General features: G+C 40.9%; 3 protein-coding genes across 3 annotated transcripts in view; all 3 read left to right on the top strand.

Moving 5' to 3' along the window:
- Positions 1 to 17,732, top strand: part of LOC146968512 (uncharacterized) — a 51,414-nt gene extending 33,682 nt beyond the window's left edge. Inside the window, exons 2-3 of the mRNA XM_085760370.1 lie at positions 15,382 to 15,713; positions 17,616 to 17,732. Of these exons, the coding sequence (XP_085616496.1) occupies positions 15,382 to 15,713; positions 17,616 to 17,732 (449 nt within the window). The remainder of the gene's footprint in view (positions 1 to 15,381; positions 15,714 to 17,615) is intronic.
- Positions 1 to 22,205, top strand: part of LOC146968509 (uncharacterized) — a 102,513-nt gene that overhangs the window by 45,286 nt on the left and 35,022 nt on the right. The window lies entirely within an intron of this gene.
- Positions 4,405 to 7,594, top strand: LOC146968513 (uncharacterized). Its single transcript, XM_085806332.1, has 3 exons — positions 4,405 to 4,720; positions 7,247 to 7,337; positions 7,424 to 7,594. Exons 1-3 carry the CDS (start codon positions 4,453 to 4,455, stop codon positions 7,509 to 7,511), a joined length of 447 nt encoding a protein of 148 aa, XP_085662458.1. The 5' UTR covers positions 4,405 to 4,452; the 3' UTR covers positions 7,512 to 7,594.

Below are 22,205 nucleotides of genomic sequence, written 5' to 3'. Positions count from 1 at the left end.
TGATTTGTGTGGTTCTGAAATACAATGAAACATTGCAAGAAACAAATTAACAATGCAATGAAATTACATAGGAACCCTTAATCTCCCTAATCTTTAACATGAACTGAGCATGTGGATGCATTAGCATAAAGTAAGCTAAACATAGCAATTAAGCTAGCAAAAACGTGACTATTACTGATAACAGCTAAACTTACATTTACATAACAGAAAGCTGTAATCACATTGCACATAAATATCCAAAACTTATTACTTACATTTTTCATGCACGCACAACACTTTGGAAACTTTCAACCCTTCTGATGTCTGTAATGGCCGCCGTGTGTCTCCGTGATCAAGATGGATGGCAGCAATGGTGGGCGGGGACAGACAACTAGGAGTGTAACGTGATTGGCTGATTGTACTAACTGACTGACAGCTGAGTTAGCGAATAAGGAACTGCTAACCAAAAAATAAGAAATTACATGAGGTAGATTGGCCTTTTTTACAGTGTGTGTGTGTGTGTGTGTGTGTGTGCGCCGAGCGGACCCGTCTAGAGAGACACGCGTCTATATGGGACAGGCTTTTATTTAATTTAGAATAAACCTTATGCTCAGCAAAGATAGAAAATATGTAGGCTATTAGTCTAATATAATAAAATGGTTCTGTTGTTTGGCCACTGTTTAAAAGAATAAGAATATAAGGAAAGATTCGGATCCAGAGCAGCATTCATTTACAAGTTTAATCAGCACCAATTAAACTTCTAAATAAACGTAAACATTCAATAACTCGGGTCAGGTCGGACCACAGGCTTCTTTTTTTTTTTCTTCCTCACAGGAGAAATTAGGTGTGCGCTGCGCTGCGTTGAGCTGAATTGTAACGGGGTGTTCCCACCAAACGCGATGACGCTTCATCGCGCGTCGAGATTACATGTAAAGTCAATGCAAACACGCGATTAGTCGCGTCATCGCGCCGGGCGATGCGATGGACGCGATAGCGCGACGCGATGGACGCGTTGGCCGTGAAAAATCGCCTCCATCGCGTCGCCCGGCGCGATGACGCTTCATCGCTCGAGTTCAAATAATTGAACTTTTGCGGCGAATTCGCGTGAAGACGCGCCGCGACAGCCTATCAGCTTTGAGATCGTCACCGACGTGCTGACGTACGGACGTACTGGTGTTCCCTTGGCAGCTTAGTCAGAGCGAGTCTATTGACAATATTAGAAGTTTTCTGGTTTAGTTTAGTTTATTATTCAGATCCCCATTAGCTGCTGCAAAGCCACAGCTCTTCACTGTTGCTTTTCCGGTGCTGTTACAAACGTTTCTGATTTGGAGATTCGGACCTGAAAGCCCGTTATCACTGCTGTTTTCAACCAGCGGGCGCTGCGAGTCGGCCGCCCCGTCCCAAAGCACTCAACAGGCGGTCAGTCACACAGTAGTTCACGGAGCCGTCTCCTCCTCCTCCTGCAGCCAGAGACCCACACCGCTGTTCCTGTCCCATCTACAGGGACAGGACCAGTGCAGCGACGGTGGTTATCTCAGCCAGAGAATGAAATAGTGGGAGAAATGTTGTTGTTTGGGCGGGCTCGTCGCGCGACGCGATGCCGCGACGAGGCGTTTTTTGCATATTGAACCAGCGTCAAAACTGGAGCGTCTAGCGCGACGCGATTTCATTTGACGCGCGATTCAATCGCGTTCATCGCGTTTGGTGGGAACACCCCGTAACAATTAATCACAGCTGAATAAAAATGTATGAATTTTTTTAAAATGTATGTATAAAAGTGTAACGAATTCTGTAAAAACTCTCTTTCTGGTATAGTTGTATTTGGTGGAAACATCTTTTGTTTTGTTATTAAACTAATTGAGGGTTCATTCATTTAAAATTGGAATACCATTTTCTCTGAAGTTTTGGGTTTCATTTTTAAAACTGGTTAGGGTCAAATTTTACATTTTAAAAGGGACAACGAGGAGTTTCTCCGGTGGCAGAACAAAAAAGTCTGAGACAATAAAAAAGTCTCATATTAATGTGGATGAATCTACGTTACCACTTGTTAATGGCTCCATTTTCGATAAATATATTGTTTTGTCTCTATCGTTATTTTGTTATTATTAGTGGTGGTGGAAATGCTGGGCGAGCCGACCAGCGTTTCCTTACTTTCGGTTTTGTGGCGAGTCATGAGAATAACGCCGCCGAATCGCTGTAGGCAAATAAGTGGGGTGTTAAATGATCTGTTGCAAAAACCCAGATGATATGTTTTGCAAAACAACATAAAAGATGTGTCAATAAAGTTATATGGTCAAGCACGGGAGCAAGTTAAAGTTATTCGTGTTTTAGGAGTGCTGTTTGATGAAAAGCTTACCTGGAGGAGGCAACATATTGAGAAGCAGGGCCGTTGCTAGGAATTCTGGGCCCCCTTAAAGAATACTAAAGTGGGCCCCCTCCCCTTTTCCTTTTTTTTTTTCTTAGACTACGTATGTATTATCGTTTGTTATTTAGCCTTCTCTGTTTTGACAATGCAGCATTACACTGCAAAAACTCAAGTATCTTAGCAAGAATATTTGTCTTATTTCTAGTCAAAATGTCATTTCTAGTCAAAACAAATCTCATTCTACTTAAAATAAGACATATCATATTAAAAGTAGCTTGTTTTTAGACACTTTTTACTTCTTTCAAGCAGATTTTCACTTGGAATAAGTAGAAAAAATCTGATAGTGGAGCAAGTTTTTCTTCCTTATTACAAGCACAAAAAACTTACTTTCATTGGCAGATTTTTCTATTTATTGTGAAATTAAGTGAAAATGATCTAAAAACAAGTTAATATTTAGGTGATGAGTCTTATTTTAAGTGGAAAGAGATTAGTTTTGACTAGAAATGAGACATTTGGACAAGAAATAAGACAAATATTCTTGGAAAGATGTTGAGTTTTTACAGTGTACTATGAGTATTAGTCAGGGTCTTACGCAGAATAAATCAGTCATACAAATATTAGACTACTGGGGTTTTTTATGGGCCCCACTGGGCACTGGGCCCCTAGAATTATCCTCACCTTTCGGCCCTGCAGCCCGTCATTGCAAAATAGTTGTATTTCACAGATTTAAAGAGGTAATTGTCTTCTCTTTGAGGCCTGGTAGTGGATGTACAGTGGCCTGTTCAATGGCCTAATGGTTGTATACTAGCAGCCCTAACAACAATTGACATCTTGTGTTTTTCTTAAATAAACTTGGCATGAATGTACGACTGAATTCAGATTGTTTTTTTGTTTTTTTGTTGCAATACAATACCACGAGTGGCTCCTGGGGGGAAAAAAATGTCTGCAAGGCAGTTTTGAACACTATCTCCATAAACTAAATCAAAATAGCATTGTATTGTGATTGTTGTCTCTTTTTAACTTTATAGTAATTCTATTTTTGATATCAATGATGTACATTTCTATCTCTATGTTTTAGCTCTATTCTCCTTTATTGTCTGTGCCGTGTGTCTGTTGTTGTGTCATGTCTTGTGTTATGCCTTGCTATGGACCCAAATAAAGATATACAGTATATATATTGAGGGACAAAAGAACAAAAACTGAAAACGGAATCCATTTTGGATGAGTTGGAGTGACTGATATATTTTATTCAATTAAAGCAGAAGTAAGCGATCCGGTCGTTTTGGCTAATGCTGCGTTCCAGGCAGGCTTTTGAAATCGTAAATTACAGCTTCAAGTCACAACTTACGACTTTGTAGCGTTCCAGGCAACCCACTCGTGTTTTTCCGACCTGTTTTACCGGTGAAAGTCACTATAACGGCCACTCGTAACTTCCGACCGGTGAACTCGTACCAGATCGAACTGGTACCACTTCATGGTCGGAAAAATACGAGTTTCCTTGAACGCACCATAACAGTCCTCGTCCCTACGTCGCCACATTCACGGCGTCCCTTGGCTGCACACACAGCCCTGCATGCCGTTCTCTCTCCTCATTGGATAAAAACTGTAGGATACGATAAATGTTTTCTCCTCGGCTCAGAGCAGAGCAGAGTGACTGACAGACCCGTGTTTCGGTCCAAACACTCTATGTAAGTGATTGCTGTCGGAAGATATAACTATTTAAGACTTATATTAACACAAATATATCACTTACTTCTGCTTTAAGACTAACACAAAAATATCGCTTATTTCTGCTTTAATACATATATTTTCAATTTTGTTTTTGTATACCCACTCTGTTTTTTTATACACCCCTGGCAATAACAGTATGTGTATAGCCTACATATCTGTTCTGTATCTATTTTATCTGTTAATAAAAATATGTTTGTCTATTTTTCTTTGTAAATGTCAATTATTGGACTTGGACTCTGTAAAATAAAGCTACGTATATACATTAAAAATTGTTTCTACTCGGACGAAATTTGTGCACGTACCCAAGCCGGAAGAGAGTCGTGCTACAGGAAGGATACAAACAACAGGCTAGTATCGTTTGACCAAAAAAAAAGAGAATGCACAAAAAGATGGATGCCAATCGCCCTAAACCAAAAAGAAGAATAAGAAAAACAACCGAGAGTTTGAGTAAAAACTCTCAGGTCGAGTTTCTGAGAGGATTCGTCACCGAGAGACTCACCTCCGTCTTCCAGGAAATCTTAGCGGCCGTGGACAAAGTCGTAGCCGGCTACGAGGCGGAGGCTTCGGGCTTCAGAACGGAGCTCGACCGGCACAGAAACATGCTGGATGTTCTCCTGCAGCCTCGAGTCGTTCTCAACAAAACAGGTTAGTGTTTTAAATCCAATGAACCCCGACCCAAACAATAAATAATGTATCTCTTCGAGGCACTATTGTTATCCTTTGCTAATCATTTTCTTTATCTACCATACCAAATTTCGATTCGCTGTTCCCCCTACAGTTTTGAAAGGACCTGGGTAAAACGTGCTATTACTTTTTTTCCCCACAGAATAGCCTAGGATACGTGTATTTATTTGTTTTGCACCATAAAAATTACACTCAATTACAAAAACAGAAATGAAACAAGAATAGTAAGTGCAGGAGAGGTTAAAATCCGATACAAAATCCCCCCCCCCCCCCCCAAAAAAAAAAAAATGTAAAGATTCAAAAACAACAACAGAGAGACTCCATTTAAACATTAAAACGTAGACACAAGTCTCCTCTTTTGAAGTAGTCTTCCACATTTTTGTTAGGTATTACAGTTTCTGATCAATCACTGTTCAATAATCATCATAATTTTAAGAGGAATGTTGAGATTATAATGGGTTTGTATTGTACGGAATGTTCGGACTAGAGTGGGTGACATCATCAGCTAGAGTGGAAGAAGTTGTCTGTAATTCTCTGAAATCTTTCTCTTTCCGCGCTGCTCACGTCCACAATTTACACTTTACACACATGATTTTTTCCGCAGTTGTAGACAAACCTGTCCTCTCTCTAACAATGTGTTTAACACAGCAGAGAGACTTACAGATTTTACACTGTGAGCCTCTGGGTGCGGCCAGGTTCCTCCCTGCCCCTCATTGACTCTATTACAAAGATTTTCTAAGACAAGCAGAAGGGACTTTTGTTTTTAACTCGTTAGGGTTCCCAAAATATTTACTGTAGAAACACCAAAACCATCAATCAGTCAAGTGTTGAGGGAGTTCTTTCAGCGACCACGGTCTGCTTCTTTTTCTGAGCTACCGTTTGGTCACAATAAGCCCAAATGTGAGACCAGCGCCAAGGCAGAAAATCACACTTTTTCTCCACGTTTCTGTCTGCCTCAGCCTGGGGCGCCTCTTCCGCTCTACAGGCGTTGCCAGGCAACCACCGCAAGTTGCCATGGCAACCCCTGAGCCTCAGGCCAGAGCTTCAGGCTAACCACACATGCGCGCACTACCCTGCCACACACACAGATAGTTTTATGTGATTAGATACACACACACACACATATTCCCATGTTGACAGCTTTGGCCACACGGCCGCTTTCAAAATGTCTGCACAGAAATTTTCTTGTTTTTGGATCAAATTTGCAATAAGACACCAGTGTTTTAGGTTCAGATGTTGAATTGTGTCTTCTTCTGTTCTGACTTCTGACTTACCATAAAATTCGGAATATAAATCACAGTATAAGTTGCAGTCTATTTTTGAGGGTCTCAAACTGGGAAAACAAGGTTTTTATTCCTATTTTTTAATTTTAAAAAAGTTATACAAGTTATTCCACAAGTCTACAACATGAAGTTTCTGTGCTGAGATGGTGAAACACATCACAATAAGATTATTTTCCCACGTAGTTGTATAGGGATACAGGACACATCCCCGTTTCGGTTACACCCCGCCTTTCCGAAGCCCCGCCTTTCCGACAATAGACTTCCATTCATCGTAATAGCGGGGTTTTCTATTTTTTCTAAAGACCCCGCTACTCCGAAAAGGCCAGTGGGGGAAACCCCCCCACTCCGAACGGACAGACGGACCTAATCAGAAAGGAACCAGAGGCTGTGCAGTGCGCAGTGATCCTTTTTTCCTTTTTGGGGTCAAACGGATCATGTGCATAATTAACTGCAAAACAAGCAAATACTTCATACTGTATTAATGACTTATAATGTTCATTATGCTTCTAGCCTGTCTAGCCTCTACCTGGTCTTTTTACTAAACTTAACCAACTCCTTTCTTCATTGCCTAAACCCAACCAAAGCATCTCCCTCAGTCAGCTGTCAGCACGAGCGGTGGCTGCAGCAGCCTCGCGCCCCTGTGAGCTCAAGCCGGCTTCAGCCGCGCTCGAGCGGAGGAGGGGGGGAGAAAAAGAAAAAAAGTGTATTTCTATTACTGTGTGGGAGATCTCCAACAACGGAGTCTGGGAGAAAGCAAATGGGACAGATCTGCCCAGTCCCTGAGCAGCGCACGTTTCACAGACAAGCCACAAAGCAGAATGTAAACAACGTCACGCGGTTCAGCACCTTGGACAGCTGCGGGGGGAGGAGGGGGTGTCGGAGTAGCGGTGTTTCGAAGTGGGGGTATTTCGGAACAGCGGGGTGTCGAAGTGGAGGTGTGTCGGAATGGAGAGCTGTCCCCCCCCGTTTCCACTTGTGTTCAATGTGGTCACAACGTGTCCATGACAACCTCCGGAGGTGGTTTGGCCGATTGCAATCTGATCCCTGAAAAAGGCCTGTTAATGCCAGACGTTTACCTTGGTCACACCAGTGTATAACCCACACCCAACTTTTTAGATGAAAAAAAAAAGTCCAACTTACACACCGAGTTTTACGGTACGTTTCACTGAGCTGGAATAAAGTCGACTGTCACTGTTTTGTTCAGGTGCGAAGCGCAGCAGGAGCCTCGGCCATGTTGAGGAAGAGGAGGGTGAAGATGAAGTCAACAACACGAGTCTGGATCCAACTCCTTCAAGGTTCCTGTTGAACTTTCTGTCGTGTTTTCACCTTGTGAGACGTCGACCCGCTGCTCATCTTCATCCTTCACATGTTTTTCCTCCAGAGCTCGGTGTAAACGGAGGAAACGGGGCAGACCTCAGATCAGTGGAGCTCAGAAACACCAGGGGCCTCATTTATCAAAGAGGGTGTAAAACTGCTACTAAATATTTGCGTACGGCGAAAAGATGAAAATGGCGTACACCCTAAATATTTACACCTTTTTCAGATCAATCAAACTGTGCGTACGCACAACTCTCCGCAATACATGACACAGGACTCAAGAATGGTGCACACGTGAACACACGTCTTACTCCGCCCCCGGAACGCCTATATACAACTATATATGGTCAGCACGTGCATATTTAATTAGCCATGTGCTCTCTGTGGCTCAGCAACTTTTGTGACAACAAAGTGACAACGGAGACAACGGGCGGAGGACGGGGGAAAGAAGCGGAACTTCTCCGCTTCTCCGAAAGCAGATACACGGGCAATAAATCAGTCAGAAAAATGATCTTGCATTTTAATAAGCTACAATAAAAACAAAAACCTCCCAAATCTCAACAAAAGGGAGCAGAAAGAAGAAGAATCTTATGTAATCTGCCCGTTTATCCCAGAAAATCTTTCTTTTTTTTTTTTTTTTACCTAGATGTTAAAACAATGTAGGAAGCAGGACGATATAGTTACCATTACTTTGAACGCCTTTCCACTACACAGTTACAGCTCTACTGGACTCGGTTTAGGTCATTTTCCATTAGGCTACAGCTGAGTCCTTCACAGTTCCTCCTCAGAGCCGCGTTGTCTCGCTCTTTATTCTCTCCTCTCGTCAGCTCCAAACACACGTGCACCTCGTTAACTCAGGTGACAGATTAATAACAGTCTGGCTGCAGATCAGTGTGCGCTGCTGCCGATGTGTTTTTAAACTTGGATGGTTTGATCCTTGTCAGACGTCACACATAGCCTAATCAAAAAAGCAAAATCCTCAATCCGCTCTGTTTATCAATGAACATAAAGCCTAGTGTTATTATAGAGTGGGTTGGATTGCCAGCATCAACGGTCCACCACTACCACAATTCCTTCAAAAAAATCCTACTGTCTCTTCTAAATGTACTCCGCTCCTCTCTCCCTCTCACACTGCAGTTCTCTGACTCAGCAACGGTGTCGCCAATTCCTCCTGTTCCTCAAAAAAGGCGTAAATCACGGTACGCCAGGGTCAAAATGGGTGTAAATGTCCGCACTTTTCCCCGTCAGGTTTTGGCTTGATAGATCCCAAATTTGGCGGAGAAAAGTGCGTACGCACAAAACGAGGGGAAAATGGCGTAAAAAAAGGTGTATCCACAATGATAAATGAGGCCCCTGGTCGTCCAGGAGGAACCACAGCCTGAAGTACTGCCAGAAAATGGTAATTAAAAAAATGAATTCATATTTTTATCTCTGAGAAAATGTAAGAGACTTTGAGACAAAGGATATAGTTATTTTTTTTATCTCAGAAAGGGGCATCTAATTCTTAACTGTAAACTATAAACAGAGGGATTGACCTTTTAACCACACAAACTACACTGCCCGTCCAAAAAGAAGTCACAACTTCCAACATCCAATGAGATTGCTGAGACTAAAACTGGGTTGAGAACTGTCCAACGCATTATTAAAAACTGGAAGGAGAGTGGGGAACCATCATCTTCAAGGAAGAAACATGGTCCAATCTGACCAGAGTCCAGACCTGAACCCCATTTGAAAAATTAATTAAAGGGACAACGAGGAGTTTTGCAAAGCGTAGCGTAGCGAAGTGTTTTCACACTACATTTACCATGAGCCTTCGCGCACACGGTGAAATTCTTGGACTGGCGCAAGATGGACGTCTTGCCAAGAATGTTTTCATTCATGAAACAATGAAAGTCAGAGGTTGGAAGACGATCACATACCGTCGTAGTTCCCACCATAAACGGCGATTCGGCGGCGTTATTCTCATGACTCGTCACGAAACCGAAAGTAAAGAAACGCTGGTCGGCTCGCCCAGCATTTCCACCACCACTAATAATAACAAAATAACCATAGAGACAAAACGATATATTTATCGAAAATGGGCCCATTAACAAGCCTGTCCACATGATTAAATATCCCGCTGCTGGCTTGCTAACGTCAGCACGCATAACGTACCGGTAGCCTATGTCAGTGGTTCCCAAACGGTGTGCCGCGGCACACTGGTGTGCCGTGAGGCAAGTCCAGGTGTGCCGTGGGATTTTGTGACAACCACACAAAAAATAATTATTTTTAATTTACTATCAGTACTTTGTATGCGCTCATTTCATAATACAGAGGCAAACTCTATACCTAAATACAATTCTTTTAAAAAAATCCTCAAAGAGAACCCCATATTTCGCACAATATGTTTCAATGCTGATCAATCTGTAGGACCATGGACGGTTATTGTGACCTGTCTGGTTTAAATGGTTGTATTGCTGCTTTGATGAAGCCTAATTTGATAAAGTTTCAAATTAATCTTTGAAATATTTCGTTAATAAATATGATTTTGTGAGTAATGTAGACTAGTTGTCTTTGTCACATTTTATTTGGCATTATTAAATAATTATGCACATTTACAGATATTTTACATGATATAAGTGATAACACGTGTTATGAAGGCTATTTTGAACAATAGGTGTGCCTTGAGATTTTTACTTGTCCTTTGGTGTGCCTTGGCCACAAAAGGTTTGGGAACCACTGGCCTATGTTATATTGTTTATGATACAGTCTCTTATCTCCCTGTTACTCTAATCCTCCCTGCTAATCGCTCAAACAAATGATTAATTCCTAAATTAATATTGGTATTCATGTAAGATACCTTAATCAGTTACCGGGGGACACTAAACATCACCAATCCAGCCTCTTTATGCTGCTGTCATAGAGAATCAGTTTACTATGACTGACACATGTCACCGCAGCAATGGCGCCGCCGCAAGATGGCGGCATACACAAATCGCTCGCCGAATTCGTGTATACGTATGAGTTTTTGAAACAACAAAATAGCAAACTGTTCCAATAAGTTCAGGTAAAAACGACATTTGGCAGCTTGTGTTTATGTCTTATGTTTGTATTCTGTGGGAAATAAACTCATGCATACATGTACGACTGTGTTGGATTTGTTTTTTGACAATTGAGAGTGTTTTTCATCTCAACTATCAGTTAAAGGGACATTGTGTAACTTCTCCTGTTATCTATTCACGAAAATCTATTTATTTGGTTCAAAAGTCTGTTTTTCATTAACCAGTAATCCCCCCATCAACAAAGTGAAGTGTTCCTTTCAGCTCTGAATGAGCCGTTCATATCATTCATATCTCCATGGAGACGGTAAGCTCGGTGCTGCTGCCATGTGGTGTCGCCATGTTTTTACGTTCAGTGGCAGCGTGACGGTAGGAAACCACGGAAACTCAGCGGAGACACCGGAGCTGTCGGCTCAGGTGGAGGTGGCGTCTGTGAAAAGTCACCGCGGTAACGCAGTGAGGAGGAACGGAGCGTTACACTGATGCTGCATTCACCTGCAGTCGGGCAGACGGCCGTCGCTAACAAACCAGATGTCATTTTAGTCACAGTAGAAGTCCAGAGAAAGCCGGTACAACGCGGGTCAGGTAAACAATACGACATCGCCATGACAACATATTGTCACGTGTATTGTTTTGCCTCGTGCTGTTGGACCACTTGTTTACATAGAGGCTTGTTTATGTCTTACATGTAGCGACTGTTGTCCGTCTGCCCAATTTCATGTGAATGCAGCATGAAAAATACGACTGAGTTGCTTGCGATATACAACCACAACACTAGATGGGAGTAATTCTTACACAATATACCTTTAATAATATGCCAAACTAAAATTGTCAACATTGAAAGTTGTTAAGGAGCTAGTTATGAAAAAAAAAATCAACTACAGTGTCACATCATTGAATTTAGTCGAGATCAAGAGCTGATGTTTAAAACCCCACATTAAATGACTTTGATTTACTTTTACTTTTTTGATCTATGTTTTCACTGTACAGAGCCATCATTGAGTTAGGAAACTAGAAACTAGTACTTTTCTGGCCTTCAGGAATAGGTTTAGTAAGATTTAAAGTTGATTGATTGTTTAAAGTCCATATAGCTACTGTGTAAAGATGAGTAATTAGCTGTTTTTACATGTAAAATGTCTCTTTTTTTTGAGCAGCAGAGGACTTTTTTTCATTGGCTGCAACAAAGAGTGGTGGTGCTGCATCCACTTGTTCAGTTTAAAATTCACTAAGGTCCAATTTGTGAAAATGTCCTCCAGTGAAGGTCTGTAACATCGTAATACCTGTTATTTTTCAGTGCCCTTAAGTAGGATTGTAGTTACATCAGCATAGTGGGTAGATTGGCAAATAGATAAGAACAAAAAAAAATAAGATGAATGCATTTTCTTTTCTTGTATCAAATAAAATAAAATAGTGCATTACAGAAAGTTTTTGAATGTGCTTCTTGAATAAAGTGCTTAGAAAAACAAAACAATTCTTTTTACTTTTAAACTACCGCTTCTTAATAATGATCATTGTCCCAGGAAATATAAGATGTGGAGGTTTTGAGCCGTAGTAGCTTTCCGTCCATTCAGCTTTAAAAGTCCTATTTTCAGTGTCTTTTCTCCTCTCTCCGCCGTGAATCTCAGCCGAGATGAGAGTCACGTGAGAAGATTCGTTATGTTGAGCTGTGAGTTTCCGAGGGGACACTCCACTGTGACTGTGACCAGCAGAAGAACAACAACGAGTAAAATGTCTCAGGTAGAGTTTCTGAGAGGATTCGTTACCGAGAGACTCACCGCCGCCTCCCAGGAAATCTTAGCGGCCGTGGACAGAGTCGTAGCCGGCTACGAGGCGGAGGCTTCGGGCTTCAGACAGGAGATCGAGCGGCAGAGGAACCTGCTGGATGTTCTCCTGCAGACTCAGTCCGTTCACAACAAAACAGGTTAGTTCTTGTGTAGTAGTATGTTTATTTCGGTCTCATAAAAACAAATACAATAGACAAATATAAAGGTATAAATACAAAACAAAACAAATCAGAACAAAAACACAACAAGCAAATCAATTTACTTTGACCGAAAAGGTGTAGGCTGAAGCATCAGCTTATTTTGCCTACCCTTCTTAAATTAACATTTTTCGTTCACTCAATTTAAAACATTTTTTACAGAGCAACAACAAAAAGAAAAAAACCCTGCATATTCTACATACAGCAGTTTATAAGCACACTGTTATTTATAAGTCAGTTTTATATTTATTAATAATATTATTTTTAAATAACTTTTTGAATCTATTAAGTGTGTTGCACAGTTTGATTTCTAATTCGAGATTATTCCATTGATTGACTCCTGTAATTGATATACATCTTTGTTTCACATTTGTTCGTACTTTTGCTTTTGTATAGGCTACACATGCTTTTGCTTTTGTATACACATGATTGTGGAGGTGTAGTAGAAAAAAGTCCTTGTTTATAGAGAAAGAGAACATGTTGTACCTACTACATTTCTAGGCTACTGCAGGAAGTTACAAAGTTACAAGAAGTAACTTTGTCAAGAAGTAACTAAGTAAGAAGTTACAAGAAGTAACTTTGTCGAGGCGACTTTGTAAATCAAATGTGCCATTTTTGACTAAGCTAAAAAAAAAATAAAAAAAAAAATAATTAAAAAAAAAGCATCCTTTTTATTTGAATTCATGCCTGTAGTCCTGTTTCTGGAGTCATCGCCAAAATCTACAGGTTTATGTTTTTTTATTCTCAGTTTTCTGTTCTTTTTTTTCCTTTCAAATATTTTTATTACAGCACATTGTAACATTGTTATATTATCTACATCATACATCCAAGAGTATAATGTATATCCATATAGAAATGTGTGCAGTTAGGACATAGGCTACTGTCCTCTTTTTGATTTTAGTTATATCCTCCTGAGACCCAGGAAAAAAAAGTTTTTTGATTTTGATAACAGGACTATATTGTTCTCAAACGTGTAATATTTTGATGCTTATAATGTACATGGAAAGACTAGAATTATCATGTAAAATACAGTAATATATTATAAAAACTAATGTCAATTATAGGGTTTTCATTCTTTTTCATCAACTACACTATTTATCTTTGTGATTTCATCATTAGAGATGGTATTTCATTGACCATTCAGACGTTTTAGAACAAAAGACAAACAAGTTGCATCTTATGCTATTTTGATTAATGCCTCAACAAAAGGCTTGTTGTCCATCCATGAACAGTTTTCATTGCTTAATCATTATTTAGAGTCAAGAACAAAATCAAGGTACCTGTTTTCTGGAGTATATTTCCATGGGCATTAATTTTGCACTGATTTAAAACCTCAAAACCCTATGTTTTGGTTTCGGCCCATAGAAACCAATGGTGCACCACGTCAGCTCTTTGTCTTGATCTCCCTCATCTGGCTCTTCCTCATCTGAACTTTTACACTCTCCTACAGGGTCATCGTCTTACCATGGACTGTTATCCTCTGATAAATCAATTTCTGAATCCCCCTCAACTATTTAAGAATATAAGAATTTACTCAGCCTCTGTCAATGAGCTGTTCCCAAAGAAATGTGACGGAAACACAAGTACAGAGTCCCGATGTCCACTACAGTGTACATTAGTAAAATTTGCTTTTTTTCATATGAAAAGTAAACAATTCAGTTCTGAAAATTGACTTCAGTGTTGCTGAGATGCTTATTTATAATAAACAATCAACATATAGGACTCAAAATACTTAAAATTGTAAATTTCATGCTCACTTGTACTCTTTCCCATAAAATCTGCTTGTTGCGATGTCGGCCATTTTTAAAAGAGATGCACAGAAAGTTTGGAAGGTCACACCCCCCCACACAAGATATCATTGGAAAGGGCCAGTTGTCCTCTGTAGTGAACAACAGGACTTAATAAGGTGACATGTTTAGTATGAGAGAAATGGGTTTGAATATGATGTGCACTACAGTGTACAAAAATGCATTGCCGGGTCTCAGGAGGATATAACAATGATAAATGAAGAACAGATAAACATGTATACAGAGTCTGTTATTTTTATTTATTTTTTTATTTTAATTATTTAATTTCAAAGCCGAATTTACAGCAGCCTAAGACACCAGTGTTGAAGGTTCAGGTGTTTAATGTCTTCATCGCACACAGACTTAAATTTTAGAAACACTTGAGTCGTAAATTTGATAATTGGAGTTTCTAAATCATGATTTAACTACTAGTAATGATGTAACAGGACATGTTGGACCCACTCAACAAGTTCTACTTAGGATGACTCTGGTTAGACATTACTACAAACACGTCTAGCATTCTCAGACAATATAACAATCCAACAGATGTGTTACTCAACAAATGTCTACCCCCGTTGTTGGTTTCTCTGTAGGTATTTACAACCTAGAGCAATTAGTAAACAAGGTTGTACGTGGGTCATCCTAGTGTCCTTCCTCTGTCCCCAGGTTTATTATGGTCAGTTCACAAATGTCTCTACTAATGGAGTTGACAGGAGTACAAACAAGGTTTTACTACAACTACTACAAAGACTATGTTACTACTCATTACAAGGAAAATACTAATCATAGCAATTTTCCACCACAGATCTTTAAAATAAAACTTGTATAAGTCCTTATACGGGACCGTTTCTGTTCAGGAAATCACAGTCTGCAAGCAGTTAGCTGTAATCACCCTCCCAGAGAAAGATTAGAGAAAAAAAAAAAACTTTAAATTGCTTAATATACAGTATATTTTAGCCAGTACAGTGATTGACTGTATTGGCTAAAACGGGGTGGGGGGATGGGTGGTTTAAACTTAGATATCCTTTCAGGGGAGCACAAGCGGGGGAGCACAAGTCTCCTGACCTCAGTGGTATTTACGACGCTCCTTAATTGTTGGCTGCAGGCGATGTTGGTGTCCACTGAGAAGATAATTGGGGTTCATCCAGACACCAGATATATGAGTGACAGTATGAAGACACTGTTGTTCATTATGTGTGTTTCATTGTTTCTGCAGGTGATCAGCAGCTGTTGATTATTAAAACAGAGGATCCTCCTGAGTTGACCACTAGTCTGGATCAGGAGAACCCAGAGAGTCTACATATTAAAGAAGAAGAGGAAGAACTATTGACCACTCCAGAGTTCCCCTTCACTTCTGTTCATGTGAAGAGTGAGGATGAGGAGGAGAAGCCTCAGTCCCTACAACCTCATCAAAGACAAACTGAGGCAGAGCCTCCATCCAGCAGCTCAGCTGAACAGATGGAGGCTGATGGAGACGACTGTGGAGGATCTGAACCAGCCAGGAACTCAGATCAACCTGAAGATCTTCAACCAGATACAGATGATGAGGTCTCTGAGTCGTCCTGTTTAACTGAAGACAGTGATGATGACTGGAGAGAAACCGGAGCACCTGAGTCAGGTTTCAACAGTGAAGCTGTTCATGTGAGGGATGAAGAATGTAAAACTGGTAAGAAGTCTCACCGAGCTCAGGGTGTGGGAAAACATTTAAATCACCCTTGGATTTAAATGCACTCATGAGAATCTGTGGTCTGTGGTTTAAACTTAGATATCTCTTCACTGGTTCACAAGCTGGGCACATGATCCATTCAATCACAAGAGACAGCGCCGTGAAAAGAGAACCTCCCTTCGCTGCATAACTAACATGCTTTATTAGGGCCACGGGCCATCGCACTGGCTTTATTGTGTGGATTTTTTCTTATTATTAGGGCCACGGGCCATCGTACCGGGCACTGATCCCTACAGCTATGAGATAGTAAGTCGCGAAAAACTGCGCACAATTTTGCATTGAAGTCAATGGGACGGGCGAAAAAAAAAGAGCGAAAAAGACCAATCATTGGAGTTTAACAAAAGTCTACTGCTCAGGCATACTTTCACCTAGAGACTTCATTTGAACTTTAAACAGTAGACACAAGTCTTGTGTATTGTCGTATTACTCCACGTTTTGATAGGTCATATAGTTTTTGATCAATCCCTGATCAATGACCATGATCATTTTTGGAGAAATTATGAGTTTATAATGGGTGTGTATTGCACGGAATGTTCGTGTCAGAGTGCGTGACATCATCGGTTAGAGTGGGAGAGAGCCCAGAAAAACTCCAGATTTTTTCTCTTTCCACACTCGGCCCGGACACAATTTACACTCTACACACATAATTTTTTCAGAATTTGTAAGACAAACTTGTTCTGTCTCTCATCATGTGCTCAAAATATCAGAGAGACTTACAGAATTACAGAATCAGCCTCTAAGTGCGGCCACGTCTGTCTCTGCTCCTCATTGACTCCAATACAAATATTTTCTAAGAGGAGCAGAACGGACCGATGTTTTAAAACTGCCAGCGTCGCCAAAATATTTACTGTAGAAACACCAAATCGTACCAAATTTTTCAGGAAGTCCTTAGAGCACCGTTGATCTGTGTTTTGTTCTGATAGGAGTTACCGTTTTGTCACCATAAGCGAGACCAGTGCAGAGGCAGAAAATGGCTCTTTTTCTCCACGTTTCTGTCTGCCTCAGCCTGCGGGGGCCCCTATCGCCGTGGTAACCTCTTTGATCCTCAGGCCAGAGCTCGTTAACTTCATAAACAATCCACCTGGCGCTCGTTTAAATGTTTATAAACACAGACACAGCTAAATCAGACTGACACAGGATGCAGCTACTAACTAACTATGTGTCAAGTCAGTCTCACACACACACACACACACACACACACACACACACACACACACACACACACACACACACACACACACACACACACACACACACACACACACACACACACACACACACACACACACACACACACACACACTAGAACCAGCTTCATGTGATTACAGTTACAGACACACACACACACATCAAAACACACAGATAACATACAAATGCGCAAAACGGACGAAAGGAACCATCATCTTCAAGGAAGAAACAAGGTCCAATGTGGCCACAGAGTCCAGACCTGAACCCCATCGAGAATCTTTGAAAAATTAATTAAACTCTGGACGGAAATAAATGTTGTGACATTTTCAGAAGCTTACAATGCCACAGCAAATGCGTGCCGTAATGAAAGCTAGAGATGGTCCAACAAAATATTAGTGTGACTTTTATTTTGGACAGGCAGTGTACATATAGGGAAGTGAAATTCTTCTCTAACAAACAGAAGACAGAAATGTAAAAACAAAAATGTCACCTGCGAATATTTATAGTGTGTGTGTGTTTTTCATTTCTTCCAGCAGATGTTCAGCATCTGTCCGGGAGTGAAGAAGAGCTTTCCCCTGAGTGGAGCCCTATTCTGGATCAAGAGGATCCAGGGAGTCCACACGCCGAAGAGGACCAGGAAGACGTGGGGATGAGTCAGGAAGGAGAACAGGAGGAAAACACTCCTCATCACAGTCAAACTGAGGCAGAGCCTCCATCCAGCAGCTCAGCTGAACAGATGGAGGCTGATGGAGACGACTGTGGAGGATCTGAACCGGCCAGGAACTCAGATCAACCTGAAGATCTTCAACCAGGTACAGATGATGAGGTCTCAGAGTCGTCCTGTGTGACTGAAGACAGTGATGATGATGATGACGGGAGAGAAACCAGAGCACCTGATTCAGGTTTGAATAGTGAAGCTGTTCATGTGAGGGCTGAAGAATGTAAGACTGATAAGAAGTCTCACTGTAATTGTAATTGTAAGTCTCACTGCTGCTCAGAGTGGGGGAAAACATTTAAAACATGCAGCAAATTAAAGGAACACATGAGAATCCATAAAGGAGAAAGACCATTTGACTGTGCTACCTGTGGTAAAACATTTCGCATACAAGCATATTTATATGAACACATGAGAATCCATACAGGAGAGAAACGATTTGTCTGTGCTACCTGTGGTAAAAAATTTCGCACAAAGAGAAAATTAAATACACACATGAGTGTAAAACCATTTAACTGTGCTATATGTGGTAAAAAACTTCGCACACAAGTACATTTAAATATACACATGAGAATCCATACAGGAGAGAAAGCATTTTACTGTGCTACCTGTGGTAAGAAATTTCGCAAACGAACACAGTTGAATACACACATGAGAATCCATACAGGAGAGAAACCACTTGACTGTGCTCTATGTGGTAGCACATTTCGCACACAAACACAGTTGAATATACACATGAGAATCCATACAGGAGAGAAACCATGTAAATGTGCTACCTGTGGTAAAACATTTCGCAAACGAAAACAGTTGAAAATACACATGAGAATCCATACAGGAGAGAGACCATGTGTATGTGCTACCTGTGGTAAAACATTTCGCACACAAGCACATTTAAATATACACATGAGAAGCCACATGGACCGCGGAACGCATCTGGACGGGAACTACCCATTGGTCCGACCTCCCATTGGTTCGACCTCCCGTTACTCCGACAAAATACCCACTGGTCCGACCTCCCATTGGTTCGACCTCCCGTTATTCCGACAAAATCAACCACAAGCCGGACCAATAGGAGGTCGAACCAATGGGTGGTCCCGTTAGTTCGAACTGTCATCGCTACTTTGTGACAAGCTCTTCCATTGATAGGAGCATGCAGCTCTCTCTCTCTCTCTCTCTCTCTCTCTCTCTCTCTACACACATCACACACATACACGCGCGGCCCAGAATATCACCATATTCAGTCAGAGAGCCAGATCATGTCAGATCGCGCACAACCATCATAAATGCTGATCAAGATGTGTAAACTGATAATCAAAGCCCCCCTCTCAGAGTACAGAGTAAAAGAAATACACTTTTTTTTCTCTCCCCCCCTCCACTCGAGTGTGGCTGAACCTGGCCGGCTTGAGCTCACTTCACGGGCGCGAGCCTGCTGCAGCCGCTGCTGCTGCTGACAGCAGACTGAGAGAGAGAGAGAAAAAAAAAAAGTAAATTTCGCTTTGGTTAGGCTCAGGCAATGAAGAAAGGAGTTGGTTAAGTTTAGTAAAAACACCAGGTAGAGGCTAGACAGGCTGGAAGCATAATGAGCCTTATATGTTATTAATATCAAGTGCTTGTTTTGCAGTTAATTATGCACATGATCCGTTTGATCCCAGAAAGGAAAAAAGGATCAATGCGCAGCCTCCGTTTCCTTTCTGATTGCGTCCGTCTGTCTGTTCGGAGTGGGAGAAAGAGACAGAGAACCCAATCCACCTGTCTGTAATGTAAGTTTGATTTGATATGAGTGTCAAGGTTTAATTACGGACACTAATGAGCGCGCAGCAGTGCGTAAAAGTCGTGCGGAATGACAGCTCCTCGTTGGTGAAACATAATAAACTGCACCTCTTCTTCCACGTGTGTCTTATTGACAGGTGGAGCCTATGAATAATTATATAAATGCATAGTGAACAGTAAAAATGGAGAGTTTGACTAATAACTAGTCCAGTTCGAACTAATGAGGACCTCCCATTAGTTCGAACTCTCATTACTCCGATTGTCGGACCAATGGGAGTTCGAACCAATGGGAGGTCGAACTAATGGGAGGTCGGACTAATGGGAGGTCGGACCAGTGCCATGGACCCATCTGGACGAGGGGGGGCCATAATTTCAAGTCGGGGGGGCGGGGGGTTACCGGGGGTCAGTGTGCCCTTATTTTTAAATCCTTGTACCGGGGGTCACTGTTACCAAGGATACGGAAATAAAAGTAGCGAAGCTCCGGACAGAGTTGCGGTGATTGTATCCAGTTTATGAAACATTATGAAAACACATGAATCTATCACAACAACGGATTTTCCGGGACAGATCAAATTCGTTGGATTTTCACGCTGATTATTCATACGAGAGGTAAGATGCCGGTTCCCATGGCCCGGACTTCTGACAATAGTTTTTTTTTTTTTTTTGGAAGGTGTGTGTGTGTGTGTGTGTGTGTGTGTGTGTGAAAAATACGGTTAGCCTTTGTAGCCCTCACCCGTCTGTACGGTTAGCTTATGTAGCTCTCACCCGTTACTTAGTGCTGATTATTGCCGAGCTCAGACACGCTGGCGGTTGTCCAGTGAAAGATAGAGACAATTGGAGTAGAGTTTCAGAATTTTTATGTAGGGGAGTTTCCACAGTGCATTGATTTGTGTGGTTCTGAAATACAATGAAACATTGCAAGAAACAAATTAACAATGCAATGAAATTACATAGGAACCCTTAATCTCCCTAATCTTTAACATGAACTGAGCATGTGGATGCATTAGCATAAAGTAAGATAAACATAGCAATTAAGCTAGCAAAAACGTGACTATTACTGATAACAGCTAAACTTACATTTACATAACAGAAAGCTGTAATCACATTGCACATAAATATCCAAAACTTATTACTTACATTTTTCATGCACGCACAACACTTTGGAAACTTTCAACCCTTCTGATGTCTGTAATGGCCGCCGTGTGTCTCCGTGATCAAGATGGATGGCAGCAATGGTGGGCGGGGACAGACAACTAGGAGTGTAACGTGATTGGCTGATTGTACTAACTGACTGACAGCTGAGTTAGCGAATAAGGAACTGCTAACCAAAAAATAAGAAATTACATGAGGTAGATTGGCCTTTTTTACAGTGTGTGTGTGTGTGTGTGTGTGTGTGTGTGCGCCGAGCGGACCCGTCTAGAGAGACACGCGTCTATATGGGACAGGCTTTTATTTAATTTAGAATAAACCTTATGCTCAGCAAAGATAGAAAATATGTAGGCTATTAGTCTAATATAATAAAATGGTTCTGTTGTTTGGCCACTGTTTAAAAGAATAAGAATATAAGGAAAGATTCGGATCCAGAGCAGCATTCATTTACAAGTTTAATCAGCACCAATTAAACTTCTAAATAAACGTAAACATTCAATAACTCGGGTCAGGTCGGACCACAGGCTTCTTTTTTTTTTTCTTCCTCACAGGAGAAATTAGGTGTGCGCTGCGCTGCGTTGAGCTGAATTGTAACAATTAATCACAACTGAATAAAAATGTGTGATTTTTTTTTTTAAATGTAGGCTATGTATAAAAGTGTAACGAATTCTGTAAAAACTCTGTTTTCTGGTATAGTTGTATTTGGTTGAAACATCTTTTGTTTTGTTATTAAACTAATTGAGGGTTCATTCATTTAAAATTGGAATACCATTTTCTCTGAAGTTTTGGGTTTCATTTTTAAAACTGGTTAGGGTCAAATTTTACATTTTAAAAGGGACAACGAGGAGTTTCTCCGGTGGCAGAACAAAAAAGTCTGAGACAATAAAAAAGTCTCATATTAATGTGGATGAATCTACGTTACCACTTGTTAATGGCTCCATTTTCGATAAATATATTGTTTTGTCTCTATCGTTATTTTGTTATTATTAGTGGTGGTGGAAATGCTGGGCGAGCCGACCAGCGTTTCCTTACTTTCGGTTTTGTGGCGAGTCATGAGAATAACGCCGCCGAATCGCTGTAGGCAAATAAGTGGGGTGTTAAATGATCTGTTGCAAAAACCCAGATGATATGTTTTGCAAAACAACATAAAAGATGTGTCAATAAAGTTATACGGTCAAGCACGGGAGCAAGTTAAAGTTATTCGTGTTTTAGGAGTGCTGTTAGATGAAAAGCTTACCTGGAGGAGGCAACATATTGAGAAGCAGGGCCGTTGCTAGGAATTCTGGGCCCCCTTAAAGAATACTAAAGTGGGCCCCCTCCCCTTTTCCTTTTTTTTTTCTTAGACTACGTATGTATTATTGTTTTTTTATTTAGCCTTCTTTGTTTTGATAATGCAGCATTACACTGCAAAAACTCAAGTATCTTACCAAGAATATTTGTCTTATTTCTAGTCAAAATGTAATTTCTAGTCAAAACAAATCTCATTCTACTT

The sequence above is a fragment of the Trachurus japonicus genome, chromosome 18, assembly GCF_045865225.1.
Source record: "Trachurus japonicus isolate A0001 chromosome 18, Traja_1.0".
NCBI lineage: Eukaryota > Metazoa > Chordata > Actinopteri > Carangiformes > Carangidae > Trachurus > Trachurus japonicus.
Note: the sequence above shows the minus strand (reverse complement) of the source record. Positions and strands in the feature narration are given on the sequence as shown.